This window comes from Sturnus vulgaris, chromosome 9 (genome assembly GCF_052056855.1).
Source record: "Sturnus vulgaris isolate bStuVul1 chromosome 9, bStuVul1.hap1, whole genome shotgun sequence".
Taxonomy (NCBI): Eukaryota; Metazoa; Chordata; class Aves; order Passeriformes; family Sturnidae; genus Sturnus; species Sturnus vulgaris.
Window position 1 is genome coordinate 1,149,691 of NC_142251.1, and position 15,326 is coordinate 1,165,016.

Sequence of the window (15,326 nt, forward strand, 5' to 3'; positions counted from 1 at the left end):
GGGGGGGCGCGGTGCGGGGCTCCGCCCCGCCCCGCGTCTCCCCCCCGCCTCCCCCGTCGACCCGTTCCCCCCCCCACCCTTCTCTCGCCGATGGTAGAGTCCACGGCGGGAAACCCCGCGCCCGCCTCACACAATGCGCGCGCAGTTCGCGGCGCGGCCGCGGGTGGCGCTGTAGCCTCCGCCCGCCCTCCCCGCGGAGGTGCCCGGATGTGGCCGCGCCGGAAGAGAAGCGCGTCTCCTTAGGGCCCGCCATCTTGTGCGGCAGAGAGCAGGGCGCGGGGGGCCCGGTAGCATCCGCGCAGGATCCCGCCGACGGGGGCCCATCATGCCCGGACACCTGCAGGAGGGCTTCGGGTGCGTCGTCACCAACCGCTTCGATCAGCTCTTCGATGACGAGTCCGACCCCTTCGAGGTGTTGCGCGCGGCGGAGAGCCGGAGGAAGGAGAGCGGCGGCGGCGGCGGCGGGAGCCAAGCGGGCGGCGGAGCCCGAGGCCCGGCGGGCGCCCAGAGCGGCTCCTCGGGCGGAGCCGGCGGAGCAGGCCAAGCGGGCGGCGGCGCGGGCAGCGCGGCCAAGCAGCTGCGCAGGGAGTCGCAGAAGGAGCGCAAGAACCCGCTGCCGCCCTTCGCCGGCGGAGACCGCCGGGAGGATGGCGGGGGCCAGCCCGGAGCTCCGCTGCGGAAGGAGGGTGAGCAGGCCCGGCGGGTTCGGCGGGGAGGATTGGCACAAAGAGGGGGGGCCCCGGGCAGGGCCGAGCCGCACGTGGGGCCGCTCATGGCGGAGCTCGCCCGGGGAGCCCGCCCGGGGCGCCCGCGGGGCCGGTGGTGGCGGCGGCGGCTCCGGGCTCGCCCGGCCCCACGTGTTCCGCGGCTCGGCCCGCGCAAAATGGAGTCGGGCGTGCGGGCCTCGGTGAGAGAGGGGTAGGCTCGAAATGGGAAACCCCAGCCATGAAGGGAATCGTGGAGTGGCTCGTGTTGGAAGGGATCTCTAAGGTTATCCCGTTCTGTCCCCTGCCATGGGGCACCTTCTACTGTCCCACGCTGCCCTGGCCTTGGGCACTTCCAGGGATCCAGGGGCAGCCACAGCTTCTCTGGGCACCCTCTGCCAGGGCCTCCACACCCTCACGGGGAACAATTTTTTCCTAATATTCCATCTAAACCAGCACATGGGATCCTGGAATGGTTCACCCTCTGCCATGGGCAGGGACACCTTCCACTAGACCACGTTTCTCCAAGCCCTGTCCAACCTTGTATCCTGAACTTGACTCGTGTTTCAGGTGTTCCGATGGATTTGACAGGATATCTGGAAGTTCCTGAGCTTTCCGAAATCTTTTTTTTGGGTCATTTTCTAGGGGAACAGCGTCGATAGCAATCTTTTCTTTTCATATCCATCTAAATAATAACTTGCATGAATCCTTAGTTTCTGTAAATTTCTAAGACATCCTACGTGAAAAAAAATCTTGGGGAAAAGAAACGAAAGTATAAACAGATTGAAGAATATGCTTTGGGAACGAGGAGGGCCCGCATGGATAGGGAGGGATGTGGGCACATGGCGTCCCGGGCTCGCAGCTCCACCGCGCCCAAACTCCAGCGCTCGGCAGGTGGGTCCCGACTCGGCTTCGGAGGAATCCTTCAAAAGCATCCGAGTGTGGTGGGAGCAAGGCAATAAAAGGTTAATTTTAATTTCATTAAGCTTTTCGCGGAGCGCGCTGCTACGTGAGAGCATCTTAATGCAAAGTGGTTCTGATTCTCCGCTGTTTTATGCTGTTAAAAGAAATAATTTTAATATATTATTTGTTTTGGGAAGTGGGTGTTATAAATGTTGTCAGACGAGACAAATTTAGGAGCTGTGTTAGAAATACTCATTACTCGTGGATCTCTTGCTCATTAAGGCTCAGGAGTGTTTTCTGTGTGAGGGATGCATTGATTTCTCCAGAGTCCCAATTCGCTAAACCAGTGTCCTCTGGAAGCCTTAGTGAGGTGCAGGATTCCGGTGCTGTCCCCACGGGATTCACCTGGGACGTGGAAGTGTCTTTGGCACCGCGCGAGGGGTTTGGGCAGGGCTGGCAGCCTCTCTTCACCTTCCGATTTTCACATCTTGCATTCAAGAGCAGTGTGAAAAATTTGGTATTTTCGTGGTTTGTTATGGTAGTGAAACGGAGAAAGTCGGGGCTGCTGCTGTAGCAGCGTTGTAAACAAAGTCAGTTTCCAGTTTGAAAATGTCTATTTTTGTGCGTGGCTGCTTTTGCAGTTCTGGCATCATAAAGGTGCTCCATGCCAGCGTTTGTTTCCTGTGTGAATGTATTTTAAGCTATTCCACTACTCCATAAGGCTGCAAGTGATTTGCCTGCTGAATTAGCAGTTCAAAGCTTGGCGATGCTGAGAAATAACTCGTATTTTGGGTTAGGCTTGAGCAGGAACCGGGTTTTTCTGAGTGCAGGGCGTTGAACTCGAAATTCAAAAGCCGTGGCTGTTCCATTCCAGTTCTGCAGCATGCCTGCTCCTATTCCTGCTTCTCCTCCTCACATGGAATGCCTGTCCTCATTGGAGAGCCCTTCTCCAAGTGCAGGCTTTTTTAACCCCTTGTTTCCTCAGGGAGCTTTGTGTGCCATGCAAACTTCATGGTAAATACAGCTTGGAAGGTGAGGGAGACATTGTTCATCTGGGTGTGTTGGCTTGGATTATCATTACAACTGCAACTTCTGTAGCCCCACCCAAATTTGACATTGCTTGCTAGGCAGGAGCTTGGTTCTTTTTTAAAAAATAAAAAAAAAAAAAAATTAAAAATCGGCTTTGAATTTAAAAGCTGGTTCGTTAATTTTGGAGCCAGTGTTTTGGCAAGAAAATGATATAACAAAGCAGCAATGTGTTTGTACTCATCTTTTAAAAAGTAAACAAGGCCTTTCACATGAGTGGAAAAGAAAACTCTGTTAGATCTTTGAGAGGGCTTGATAAAAAAGAGAATACCCACGGGAGGTTTTTATTTGCACTAAAAACCCTTTTAGGAGGCCTGGGCAGGGAGGAAGAGCTCTGGGCAGCTCGGTGGCACTGGGGATGTGTTTTAGGAAGGAGAATTTTTGTCAGAGAATGTTGGGCTGGGAGGATCCACGTGGATGAGTACCCCAGTTTGTCACTCACCTGTACCTGCAGGTGACACTGCTGCACAAAAGAGTTTCCAACAACAAAATCACAGGATCACTGAGGCTGGAAAACAGCTCCAAAATCATGGAGTCCAACTGTTAGAACAGCACAGAGCTGAGTGATTTGGGGAGCTGAGTCTCTTAATGCCGGTGAGGTGATGCTCACTTCATTTGGGTGTTCTTCAAATGGAACCCACTTGTTTTAACTGAAAAACACTTTCAGAGAAAAGAAAAAAACAGTAATAAAATCTTGCTAAGCTTGATCTTTATTTGAAACTTGACTCTGTCATTTAGCAGGGATTACTTCGATTTGCAGTCAAACACAATTTGAAATCCTGACTAAAAATGTGACTGAGAAGAGTCAGGTGAAAGCAGAGTTGCTCGTTTTATGCACAAATAAAACTTCACTTCCCTCTTGTTTGCGTTTGGTGGGCTCGATATCTCTCCTGGAGCACTCCACATTCCGTTGATGTGTCTGCCTGATGTTTCAGGGATAAGGAGGATTGGCAGGAGGCCTGATCAGCAGCAGCAGCAACAGCAGCAGGGTGAAGGCAAACCCATCGACAGGAGACCCGAGCGACGACCTCCCCGCGAGCGCCGCTTCGAGAAACCCGCCGAGGACAAGGGCGAGGGAGGAGAGTTCTCTGTGGATAAGTAAGAGTTTTGTCTTGATGCTAAACAGCTTTCCTAGCTTGGGCAGGACAGGGCTCTCTCACCTCCTGCTGCTTAGGTAAAAAAAAAAAAAATCGAGTCAAGATGAAATTCTGTCATGCAGACCCTAACGCCTCCTTTTTCCGTGGTTTTGTTTGCAAACTTAACTCGAGTTTTAAGCTGGCAGTGATCTACATGAACAGGTTCATAGGTATGAATTATAGTTTAAATCAATATATTCACCATATTTCTCTACATCTACAGCAGATAGCTCAGGAAAGGAATCCAGGCATAGCTGTTTCCTGCAGGATGAGATTTGTTTGCTGTTACAGCTGTGACTTCAATCTGCACAGCTGACTTAAAGCCAGCTAAAGTTTGTCCACATAGGTGTTTATACCTTGGCTGCAATGGCTTCAGACCTGAAGTGGTGAAGCCATCTTAGACCTACATGCAATTTAAACTCCCTTGAGTATTGTGAGGCAGCCAGAATTCGAGTAATGTTCAAATACTAAAGTTTTAGTTGCCAAAGTTCAAATCCTTTTAGAAGCAAGTTGGATAAAAGTGAGTTCAGTTGCAGTTGTAGCATCAGTTAATTGTGTAACCCAGCACAAAGATTAAATTTTGGAATTAGTGCCAGAAGATGCAAACAAACAGCTATCCTGAATTCTAAAATCATGGAACCAGATTGGTTCATGAAATCAACCAAACTAGAATGGTTTGGGTTGAAAGGGACCTTAAAGGTGATCTGGTTCCAACCCATACCAAGGGCAGGGGCACCTTCCACTATCCCAGATTATTCCAAGCCTTTCCAACCTGGCCTTGGACACTTGCAGGCATGGGGGACTGACTTTTTCGAATTTAGAGTCTGAACCCAGCTACGAGAAAAAACAAGTAAATAAAGTTCTCAAAGAGGAGAAAGAACCATGTTTTTGAAGGCAAATCATTCGACGCCAAAGAAAAAATAAAACCGAGTCAACAAAATCCTCAAAGGAGAGGGACAAGAGCACGAAATGCTGATGTGAATCGCTGAGCTGTGGCTGTTCCTTGGCAGACCCATCGTGGACAGGCCCATGCGTGGCCGTGGTGGGCTGGGCCGGGGCCGTGGCCGTGGCCGTGGCATGGGCCGAGGAGATGGATTTGACTCTCGTGGCAAACGGGAATTCGACAGACACAGCGGCAGCGATAGATCGTGAGTTTTCACCTCTTCCCCGCCTCTTTTTTTTTTTTCTTTTTTTTTTTTTTTTTGGCTTTTCTTTATCACTCTGACCCCCTCCCTCCCCCCTCCCCAGTTTCAAATTGATCTTTTGAATTGCTGTGTCCGGACACTATAATGTTAACTCAGTTTTGTTAGTTCTGTTTCACATTCACATTTCAGCGGCCTAAAGCACGAGGACAAGCGCGGGGGCAGCGGATCACACAACTGGGGAACCGTCAAAGACGAGCTAACGTTAGTACCCTGTCATTGCTCAGAAAACCATTAGCACTCTGTTAATTAGCTCTAATTATGGCTTGTAGAACACCCAGGTTTAGCTGCCTTTTTGCTTTTGATCTCCATGGTTTTTTTTTGCCGTGCTTGTGCAGAGTTTAAACCCCCCCCCCCCCAAGCGATTCCTTGTGACATAAGGATGGTTTCACTGTTCAACCACAATTTTGGGGGAGTTTGGGAGGTCTTGTGTTGGTTTGGTAACAATTCTTTACTAAAAAACAGAACAGTTTCATTTTACAAATTTTGATCAGGCTAAGCATGCATTTTATATTACAAAAATTCAGCTATCCCATTGAAATCTATTTTTAATGCCCAAATCCATTTTGTGTTTGAAGGGACAGCAAGAGCATTTCAGGAGGAGTAATAGGAAGCATTGGGGAAAAAAAAAAAAAAACATTAGTTAAGTGAAAGCATAGAATTTAAAAAGCACAGAGAGCTTACTGAAACAGTAAATCCACTGTAGATCTTGATTGTTAATCTTACATAGCTTTAGAGAGGGATGAAGTTGTAAAAAAGCCCCAACTGCCAACGTTATGTAATTGCAGTGAATTGGATCAGTCAGCTGTAACTGAGGAAACGCCAGAGGGAGAGGAGCACCCGCCTGCTGATTCTGAAAACAAGTGAGTACCACCCCTCTGTGCTCCTGGGCTGCTTTACCTTGAACCTCTGCTGTTTATTCCCACTTCTTTTTGGCCAAATTCACATTTCTCAGAGCTGCTGAATGAGTCTCCTTAAAAACCTCGTGTCTGCAAGTTGTTGTCTTTAAAACCATTCCTTGGTGTCCTGCAAGTTCTTTCAGATTTATTTCTAATACGTTTTTAAACTCCAAAATTCCAAACCCAAAAGCAGCCGTGCTCAGATTAGGTAGAAACACCAAGAAATGGCAGTAGAAGGCAACTTTTTTAAACTTGATTTTCCAAAACAGCCTTGGAGACCGTGTGACTGAGCTGTAGGAGAAAGGTTGTATCTTTGATTCTCCAGGCAGTTTGCAAAGTTACCTGGATCTTTTCCCATCTCACTTGGACACTGTTACAGCAGGAACCAGCATTGGATGAATGAAAGAGTAACCAGAGGAGTAGAAAGAGCTTTACTGATACTGAGTTGATGTAAAAATACAATACACGTTTTTATGGCAGCCTAGTGTGAATAATGTATTTTAATGAGGTGTGAGCTTTGTAGAAGACTCAAAAAAAATGCGAAGAGAATTTTGAAATACTTGTTCCTAAAGTGTTGTTTGCTATGGCTTGATTGCCTCGCTAAAAACTTTCTCTTTATAGAAAAGCATCTCCACATGGGTAACTTGAATTGTCTGGTTTTATGTGGATGTTTGCCCTCAGTGTTTCAGCAGAACTGTAGGATGTTTTATTGCAGCAAAATCTTTGCCTTGAACAAAACAAATTCTGATTATATCCCATGTCAAAAATAATTCTCTCCTACACAATGAGCAGAAGTTGAAATACAGTAATTCTGATGTAAAATCTTTGCATTATTGTTCAAAATTAATGCCTGCCAGATGAAAACCTTTGAAATTGAGGCTTTCATGATCTTTTTGCTGCACATGTGCAGCATTGGTTTCCTATAAATCAGAAATTCAGATGCATAAACAAACTGAACAATGACCAGAGGCTTCCAGTAGCTGGAATTTGATCTGTTATTGAGCACAGTGGTTGTGTGTTTTATTTAAAAATAGCCTTTGGCACAAGGTACAGGTGCTGTATCTCACAAATAAGATGTGTGCTGTTATTTTTTCAGATTAGCTGGAAATAAAACTTGTTTGAATAATTATCTTTGGTTCAACAAAGGAAGCAAATTATCCAAAGCTGCTTAAATTCTGATTTTTTTTTTTTTAATACTAAAAAGCTTAAAAACTGTGGGAAGAACGAGTTCTTTTCACTGCCTTGACTTGAATAATTTATGAGATGTATTTCAAAAAAGGGGGGGAAGGAGCTCCAAACAAGTCATGACAGAAGTTAGGCTTTCAGATTTGGAAATAAAATTAACAGTAATGTGGGGATTTGATGGCATGGGTCAGTTTTAGTTTTTAACATTTTGCTGTGCTCAGAGGTGGCCGGGTGTGGAATTTTTTTGGCACTCCCTCTAAAGGAGATAAATTTCCATGTGGTGAAAACGAGTGTTTATATTTTCACCTCTTAACTGTTAAATCCTTGACAAAATTCAATTTATAACCTGCTACCAACCAGCAGATGATCTTGGAAATTGTATCCAGAGTGTAAATCCTTAGTTTTGACCACAATCTCCATGAATTCACTCCAGAGAGAACGAGGTTGAAGAAGTGAAGGAAGAAGGCCCTAAGGAAATGACCCTGGATGAGTGGAAAGCCATTCAAAGCAAGGATCGTGCAAAAGTCGAGTTCAACATCCGCAAACCAAACGAGGGAGCTGATGGGCAATGGAAAAAAGGATTTGTGCTCCACAAGTCAAAGAGTGAGGAGGTAAAGTGCCTTTCCGTGCTTGGAGTGTGTCCTCTTTGTCATCGATGAGCGTTTTTTTTACAGTGGGAGTTCCCTTCTGGGAGATGCTGACCTGGAGTTGGAAGTTTAGAAAGTTGGGAACATCGTTTTTTTGGGTTTTTTTTTAAAGATTTGAACTTTGTTTTTGTTCGTTTGAGCAACGTTCTTTTAGCAAATTGAAACTTCAAGTGGCCATTGTGACCGTGGTTGGGTTCAGGAGCTGAGCTGTGCCCTTGGGTTTGTAAGAATTGCCTCTTGGTGAGAGTTTTAGGGGAGAATGTTGTCGAGTTTGCTTTCTAAAAAAAAAAAAAAAAAAGGCGACTCGTGTTATTTAGCATCTGTTCTGCAGCACACAGGTTCGTGGTGCTTCAAGGAACACTGGTCCTGCCTCTGAGACCTCAAACCAAACCTTGCATCTGAAATTTGTGTCGTGGGTGTCTCCTCACTGAGTGCTGTGACACAGACAAGCTCTCGGCAAGGCAGTGCAAATGATTTCTGTGCTCCTGTGACACTCAGCATAGCTGCTGTAAAATTGTTTTAAATGTGTAGTTTCTCCTTTCAGGCATTGCATAATGTTCATTCTTCTGTTCCAAGAGTGGCAAGGGGAGATGCACAAGGGAGGGAATTGCCAGAGAGCTCTTGTTTTGTAATGCAGGGCTGTGCTAATCTTTAATTTCAATCGGCGTTTTTAACACTCTGTATGATTTTAAGCAGCTCACTTAAGAGATTGGTGGCTGCAGCTTTGTATGGTGATGGTGCTTTGAAGTGACTGGAGGGTGTGCAGTGCTCTGTTTGCTCTCCTAAAATGTTCTCCTGCTTTTTCCACACCGTGCCATTTTTACTCCTGGGGGCTGGGACGTGATCCAGTGTTCCAGTGAAAGTTCCATTTCTGCTCTGATTGAGCTCCCAGTGAGTTTGACTTTAGTCACACATCAGTTTTCTGGCCGTGTGGGGTAGTTCAGTTCTGGAAATGATTGCATGGCTGTGTCTCCTTTGAGCTTTTCACTCAAGTGTTCATTAAATGCTGCTTTCTCTGGTGGAAAAGGGAATTTGAGTTACATTTAATGTTGTTGTGTGCTGAAAGAATGCATTAAGCAGAAGTATTTATGTACTTCAGCAAGATTTACTAAAGCTGTAGTTCTTCAAATTCCCTCAGTCTCACTGAATCAGATTTATTTGACATTTACTCATCCGAGGGCACTTTTTATTTAACATATGAGCATATGTGATAATAAAGGTGATGCTACTTGGGAGAAATTTAGAGGCTAGAATGATCCAGACTGTATTTTCCATTTAAAAACTGAATCAGATAACTAAACAAAAAATGGAGGAAATAACCCAACCAAACAAAACCAATAACAAATGAAATAATCTGAACAAAACCTATGAATAATCAAATTACTCCTGTGGAAGACCTGCCATAATTAGTAGATTGTTCTGTTTAAGAGATGAACTTCTCAAATAAACAAGTTGGATATTTTTAGCACCATCACATAAGAAGGTGACAGCCTCTTGCTGTGTAAGCATGAAAGTGAGGTATTAACAAATCTGCCTTTAAATGGAGCTGCTTTTAGCCTGCTTTATTGTACATCCAGCACATGTGTCTCCCCATCTCCCTTCTTCATTGTTCCCTCATCCCATGGGAAGCAGTGTGGGGATTTTCTCTCAGGATTATTGGAGAATAGCTCTATAATACAGGAGTTTGCAAAGCTTCCACTGCAGCTCCTTTGTGAGCAGCTTTAGAAAGCAAAATACTTTTAAAAACCACCACTTACCTGCTGTTTCCTCTTTTTGTCCTCTTGGATGTACTTAGGAATCAAGAAATTGAGGTTTTTCTGGTTTTTCACCAATAAGAAGGGAGATTATGTGTGAAAGTGATTTGGTTTATAGGTAAATTTTGGTTTTTAGCAAATCTTATGGCTGAAAAACACTGTGTGCCCCAATAATTGCCTCAGGAATTTGAAGTGTTGTGATGAGCACCTGCATTCCTGTAGCTTGAGAACTCCTTGGAGAATGCCCCAGGATTCTGGGAAAAGGGAGAAATGAGGATCTGATGCTGCTCAGTCTGGGGGAAGAGCTGTCCTCCTTTTCCTCCTCACTGAGGGCTGAAATGCTTGGCCCTGCCTGAGATCTTCTTTTTTTTTCCCATTTACAGGTACTTTTAAAATAAACTCTCAGTTCTGTCTCAGGTTCTTGCAGCTTTAATCTGAAATCCAGGGGTACCAGCAGCTCTGTCCAGTGAGGCTTTTCCCAGGACTCAGGGTTATGCCATAAAACTGAGATCCTCTTTTTTTTCCCTGCAGATGCTTTAGGGACTCGAGTCTTCAATTCCTGCAGAAAAACAGGAACGAGTTACATTGTGGAAAGATCCTAAAATTTATCCCAAAAGTCCTGGAATTTTATCCTGGAAAAACTGATACCCAGTCGATCTCTGTGTCTCTTCAAACCTCTTCACAAAACCAATCCCTTCCTTAGAGGAGGTTGCAGTGGGAGATTAGGAAATGTATTTTGGAAAAGAATAATTCCTCTCCTCAAAGCTGGCAGGAATGGCCCTGGAATGAAAGCTCTGCAGGAAGATTTCCATGGACAGGGATTCAAACATCCCAGCCCTCCCCATCTCTGTGCCTGTGTGGAGTCTGCCAGGGCTTCAGCAGCTCCTGGGCAACTTTTGGTGTCCCTCCACCTGAGTTTTGTTCTTTTTTGGTGTCCCTCCACCTGAGCTTTTTGTCTTTTTTGCTGTCCCTCCACCTGAGCTGTCTGTGTCCACATTTCCCATCCATGCTGTTGTGTCTCTCTGGCTGCTCCATGTGCTCGGTGCCAGCTGCCCCAGCAGCTCCTGTGGCCTGAACTGTTGTTCCTGTGTGAAGTCGAGTCTCATTTTTTTCCTTTTTGTTTTCTCCCTTTGTTCCTTTTGTCACTTTGGCGTGGACACACAAATGTCACCAGACAAAGGCCGTGACACAAATGCAGGGGAGTCTGCTGGATTCAAGTGAGCTCTTTGATCCTTTCTCTCTCACTGGTCATTCCTTCAGCAGGGAACTGATAATTAATATCAGTTTGAACATTAAAAACTCACCCAAATGCAGGATTTTACTGAACGTGGAGCTTTTCTGTCCATGTCTTGTCTCACTCTGCACCACCCAGCATGGTTTTAGTCCCCCTTGTTCCTCATCCTGCTGATTTCAAACCTTATCAGAAAATCTTCTATCATGAATCTCTATTTTTTTATTATTTTTTGCTGCTGTTTTTCCATCTCTCACTGTCTGCTTTGGCTCTCTTTGTAGTTTGTTCTTAATTTTTGACAGCTTTCCCCAAGACCCTCAAGTGCAGCAGTGCCTTCAGGAAGTGATCACTTATTAAATCAGAGCACTATTGATTCACCAATACGTACAAATTTAATGTTTCTCGGGATCATTCAGGATAAACAAATTATTCAGTATCTCTGAATTCTCACCCAAGTGGTGGAAGAGGCTGAGGACAATGTTCCAAGTCTTCTAAAACACCTTTAATTCCTTTGGATAGAGAAATCATCAAGTCTCTTAGGGAATTTACAATTTGTTGATTCAGTGGTTGCCCCAAAGTGGAAATACAATGATTTTTGGTAAACTGTAGTGATTTATTTTTAATTAAAAGTAGCATAGGGCTGGAAATGCACAGAAATATTGTACAAATCCATCGATCCCACCACTCAGAAAAGGGAATTCTCACATGGTTACCTGTGGTTGGAAATAGAATCTCAGTAGCCTGCAGTGATAAAAACTCTCCAGATAAAAAATTAAATGGCAAGAAAGGAATTTAAAACACGTCTAAGGTGTTCTGTAGTGTTTTACAGAGTGTCAGTGTTAGGTTTTGAGTAGTTCCATGTCAGGCTGAGGCATGGAATGACTTTTCTTTGTTGAGACAAATTCCCTGAGTTTGGCAAAGAAATTTCTAAGGGAAGGGTGTACAAGGAAATGAATAAAATCAGGTGTTCTGTGGGATCCATCCCAGTGGAATGTGTTGGAAATAAAGCAACATGAAAGGGGTATTTTTAATTAAATTGGGGACAAGGGGGAATGGCAGGGACGGATGAGATTTTTGGGAAGGACCCATGGAATTCCTGCCAGCAGCTTTAACTCCAGACCTCTCCAGCCTCGTGAAGGCTCCACAAATGATAATTAAAAAGTACAGGGATTAATTACAGCGTGTGTTGCCTTTGAAAGCCCAAATGTTGTGTAACTACAGCAGAAAATCCAGTTGGAGTTGGGAAGCTTGAGCCTGCACATGGCATTTGTGTAGGAAAACCAGGAGTTGGGGACTTGGAGGGAAGTGTTGAATATTTCCATGTTTGCTAATAAGCAGGTTTTTACATTTTTTTTATGTTATCCTTGATGTCAGAAACTGGCTTTCACATGGGGAAAAAAAAATTGTGTTAAATAGGAGAAATAATTGCTTTAAAAACACCTGGTGGGGTTCAGTGTGTAACTGAAATTTTCCGAGGTGCTGAATAATAACTTTGCTGGTGTTTGTAATTCCTGGGAGCATCCCAGGCTTGGGTTTGCACCAAATGCACTGGGAACAAAGCAGGAATATCATGACAAAACAGGAATATCATGACAAAGGTGCTGAGATCCCCATTTCCCAGTGTCACTGGTGAAACTGGTTCCATTTCAGCTCCTTCACTTCCTTTTATTTGAGCTTTTTGTGCCTCATTTGCTGTTACAGTGGATGCAGAGCAGTGAGGGATTCTCAGCAGTTTTAAGGTTTTTTTTTTATTTACCAAGGGCTAAAGCAAATAAAATGTAAATCCTCAGGGGGAAAAAAGAAGGATGGGTGACCAAGAGTGGGAAAAAGAATGGAAGGAATTGATGGAACCAGGAGACAAAATGGGAATTGCTACAACGTGAGGTTCTGTACTTGGTGTGGGATGAGGACACGTTGCTCTGATGGAATTTTGGGAAGGATTTCTCCATGGAAAGGGTGGTGAGGCATTGGAAGGAGCTGCCCAGGGAGGTTTGGAGCTGTTGACAAGGTGTGGGGATTTGGGTGCAGGTTACCCTCGAATCCTGGAGGATTTTTTTTCCAACCTCAACCATTGCGTGAATTGAAAACCAAAAATCGCGATTTTTTTTTTTTTTGGTACGAAATCACAATTTCCCCAAGGGAACGGCCAGTGGGGGGGGGAGGTGACAGAAGGGAACTGAGGTGACATTTCTTTACTGATGGAACCCTCCCTTTCCCCTTCAGGCTCACGCTGAGGACTCGGTCATGGATCACCATTTCCGTAAACCAGCCAACGACATCACATCCCAGCTGGAGATCAACTTCGGAGACCTGGGACGCCCCGGGCGCGGCGGCAGAGGGGGCAGGGGGGGCCGGGGCCGCGGGGGCAGGGCCAGCCGTGGAGGCAGGACTGACAAGGTGAGAGAAAAAAAAAAAGAAAAAAAAAAAAAAAAAGGAAGGAACAGCACCCCCCAGCTCGCCCCTCAATCCTTTTTTTTTTTTTTTCTCCTCCTGGCATCTCGTTGATTTTTGGTCGGAGATGCTCGAGAGGAAAAAAAATAAAAAAATCTTTTCTGTGCAAAGCTCAGCTTTAAAGCAAGGAAAGGGTGAATGTGTCAGAGCAGTGTTGTCATGTCGTGAATATCCCATGGTATTGTGCCAGAGCAGAAGCACAAATGCTGGGTTGAGTTTATTTTCAGTGCAGTGGGAGCTGCTGGGGGTTAAACACTGCATGTACAGTCACTTCTTGAACCTGAGCAATTCACATTTTCCAGTTGTGAACAAGGCTCTTACTGGTTTTTCTCTAACCTCCAGGAATGTTTTTTTTTTTTCCCCTTTCTTTGGTGCTAAAGCACCAGGGGAATACCCTGGGAAAATACTGAATGGGGTTTAGGAAAGAATATGTCAAGTTCAATATGTGAAGATTTGATTTATTATGAATCACTTGCTTTAAAAGCATCAATCAAATTGTTACTGATTGGAAAATGAGCTCAGTCTGTGCTGTGGTTTTCTTCACACAGATTTGCTCTTTTTTTGTCCCTTCTGGCAGACAAAGACTTCACAAATTTTAGTTTATTAGTTGGGAATTTTACCTCTCTCCTGACAACAACATCAGAACATTTTAAAGAATTAAAATTAAAACAGTGCTGGTTTGCTCTGAATGCTGCCATAAAGTAATTCCAAACTTTCCTACACCTGACTTTTGTGTTTTCTTTTGTTTTTCCTTGCAGTTGGTCAAGGAGTTTGATGTGATCCACACGCCCAACCAGGTGGGTGAGCTTTGCTTGTGCATTCCCTGGGATCAGGGGACCAAAAACTTCTCCTTTTCTTTTTTTTTTTGGCTGTTCCTGTTCTTGTGTGCTGAGCCTTCAGCTCTAAACCCTGCTGTTATTTTTTTTAATTCTGGTTTGTGGCCTTTGGAGTCTTAGGCAAGGCAGAGACTGTGCAGTTACAGGTGTTGATGCAATTCTGATTTAAAATCTTATTTCTTGATAAATTAATGTCATGACAGGAAGTTCCACTGTCTTGGCTCTTCCCATTCGTTTCCAAGGACCAAGTGAAGAGTGTGAAATTCTTAATTTCTGCACTGGTTCTTAGATGTGGTGCAGAGCCTTTCAAAAAACTCTGTTGGAAACTGCTGAGGAGATCCTTGGCTAATGAATGAAATTTGGCACAAAAATTACTTTTATCAACATCTGAGTGGGGAAAAACGAAACTGAATGAAAAATTAGAATATTCAACTAAATAAAAAACCCTTAGTTTATGCTCCAGACAGGGCCATTTCAGTCCCTCAGTGAGGATTGATCCACAGGGAAGGATTTGCCCATGGCAGGAGGTTGGAATTCCATGACCTTTAAGGTCCCTCCCAAGCCAGACCATTCTTTAAAAAGAGAATTGTGCAATAATGATGTTCAAACATCAATTCCTCTCAAAAAAAAAAAAAAAAACAAACAAAAAAAACCCCAGAAAAACAGTATAGGAAGCTTTATAATCCTTGGAATAAATTAAAAAAAAAAAAAAAGATGTTTTTGTAATAATTTCTCCATCCCAAAGTGCTGCCAGCTCTGCCTCAAGGCAGTAACTCTGTGATATTTCTTTTTCAGTCAAGTGCTTCTGCTCCTGATGTAGATGACCCAGAGGCTTTCCCAGCTCTGTCCTAAACTGGATGTCATAAAGCCAACCCTGCCCTGGTGGGGCCTTCCTCTCCGAGGCTTGCATGCTTAAGGATCCTAAAACAACTAAGAAATTGAGAGAAAAAAAAAAAAAACAAAAAACAAAACCCCACAAAACAAAACAAAACAAAACAAAAAAAAAAAAAAGAGACTGTCATTCATACCATTCACACCTAAAGACTGAATTTTATCTGTTTTGAAAATGAACTTCTCTCGCTACACAGAAGCAACAAATATGGTAGTCAAGTTTTGTATTTAGAAATGTAATGGTAGCAGGGATGTTTTCATAATTTTTTCAGAGATTATGCATTCTTCATGGATACTTTTTTGTATTGCTGCTTGAAAATATGCGTTTCCAAACTTGAAAAATATAGGTGTGAACAGTGTGTACCAGTTCAAAGCTTTCCCTTCATTTGTGTTCTTTTTTC

General features: G+C 44.3%; 1 protein-coding gene across 2 annotated transcripts; it reads left to right on the forward strand.

Annotated features, from left to right (window-relative positions):
* Positions 1–206: 206 nt before the first annotated feature.
* SERBP1 (SERPINE1 mRNA binding protein 1) lies at positions 207–15,298 on the forward strand. 2 transcript variants are annotated; one of them, XM_014891089.2, is made up of 9 exons: positions 207–686; positions 3,629–3,791; positions 4,840–4,977; positions 5,140–5,235; positions 5,820–5,894; positions 7,549–7,726; positions 12,971–13,144; positions 13,957–13,995; positions 14,830–15,298. In XM_014891089.2, exons 1-9 carry the CDS (start codon positions 326–328, stop codon positions 14,884–14,886), a joined length of 1,281 nt encoding a protein of 426 aa, XP_014746575.1. In that variant the 5' UTR covers positions 207–325; the 3' UTR covers positions 14,887–15,298. The 2 variants fall into 2 exon arrangements, with proteins under 2 accessions (XP_014746575.1, XP_014746576.1); XM_014891090.2 differs by having other exon boundaries at positions 226–686; positions 5,164–5,235.
* The last annotated feature ends 28 nt before the right edge of the window (positions 15,299–15,326 follow it).

What these genes read in the sequence shown, in the direction of transcription:
- SERBP1 (XM_014891089.2), top strand. Translation starts at nt 326, where the DNA reads ATGCCCGGACACCTGCAGGAGGGCTTCGGGTGCGTCGTCACCAACCGC. An exon ending in ACCGTCAAAGACGAGCTAAC is followed by an intron (nt 5,236 to 5,819) that starts GTTAGTACCCTG and finishes ATGTAATTGCAG; the next exon opens with TGAATTGGATCAGTCAGCTG. An exon ending in ACAAGTCAAAGAGTGAGGAG is followed by an intron (nt 7,727 to 12,970) that starts GTAAAGTGCCTT and finishes TTTCCCCTTCAG; the next exon opens with GCTCACGCTGAGGACTCGGT.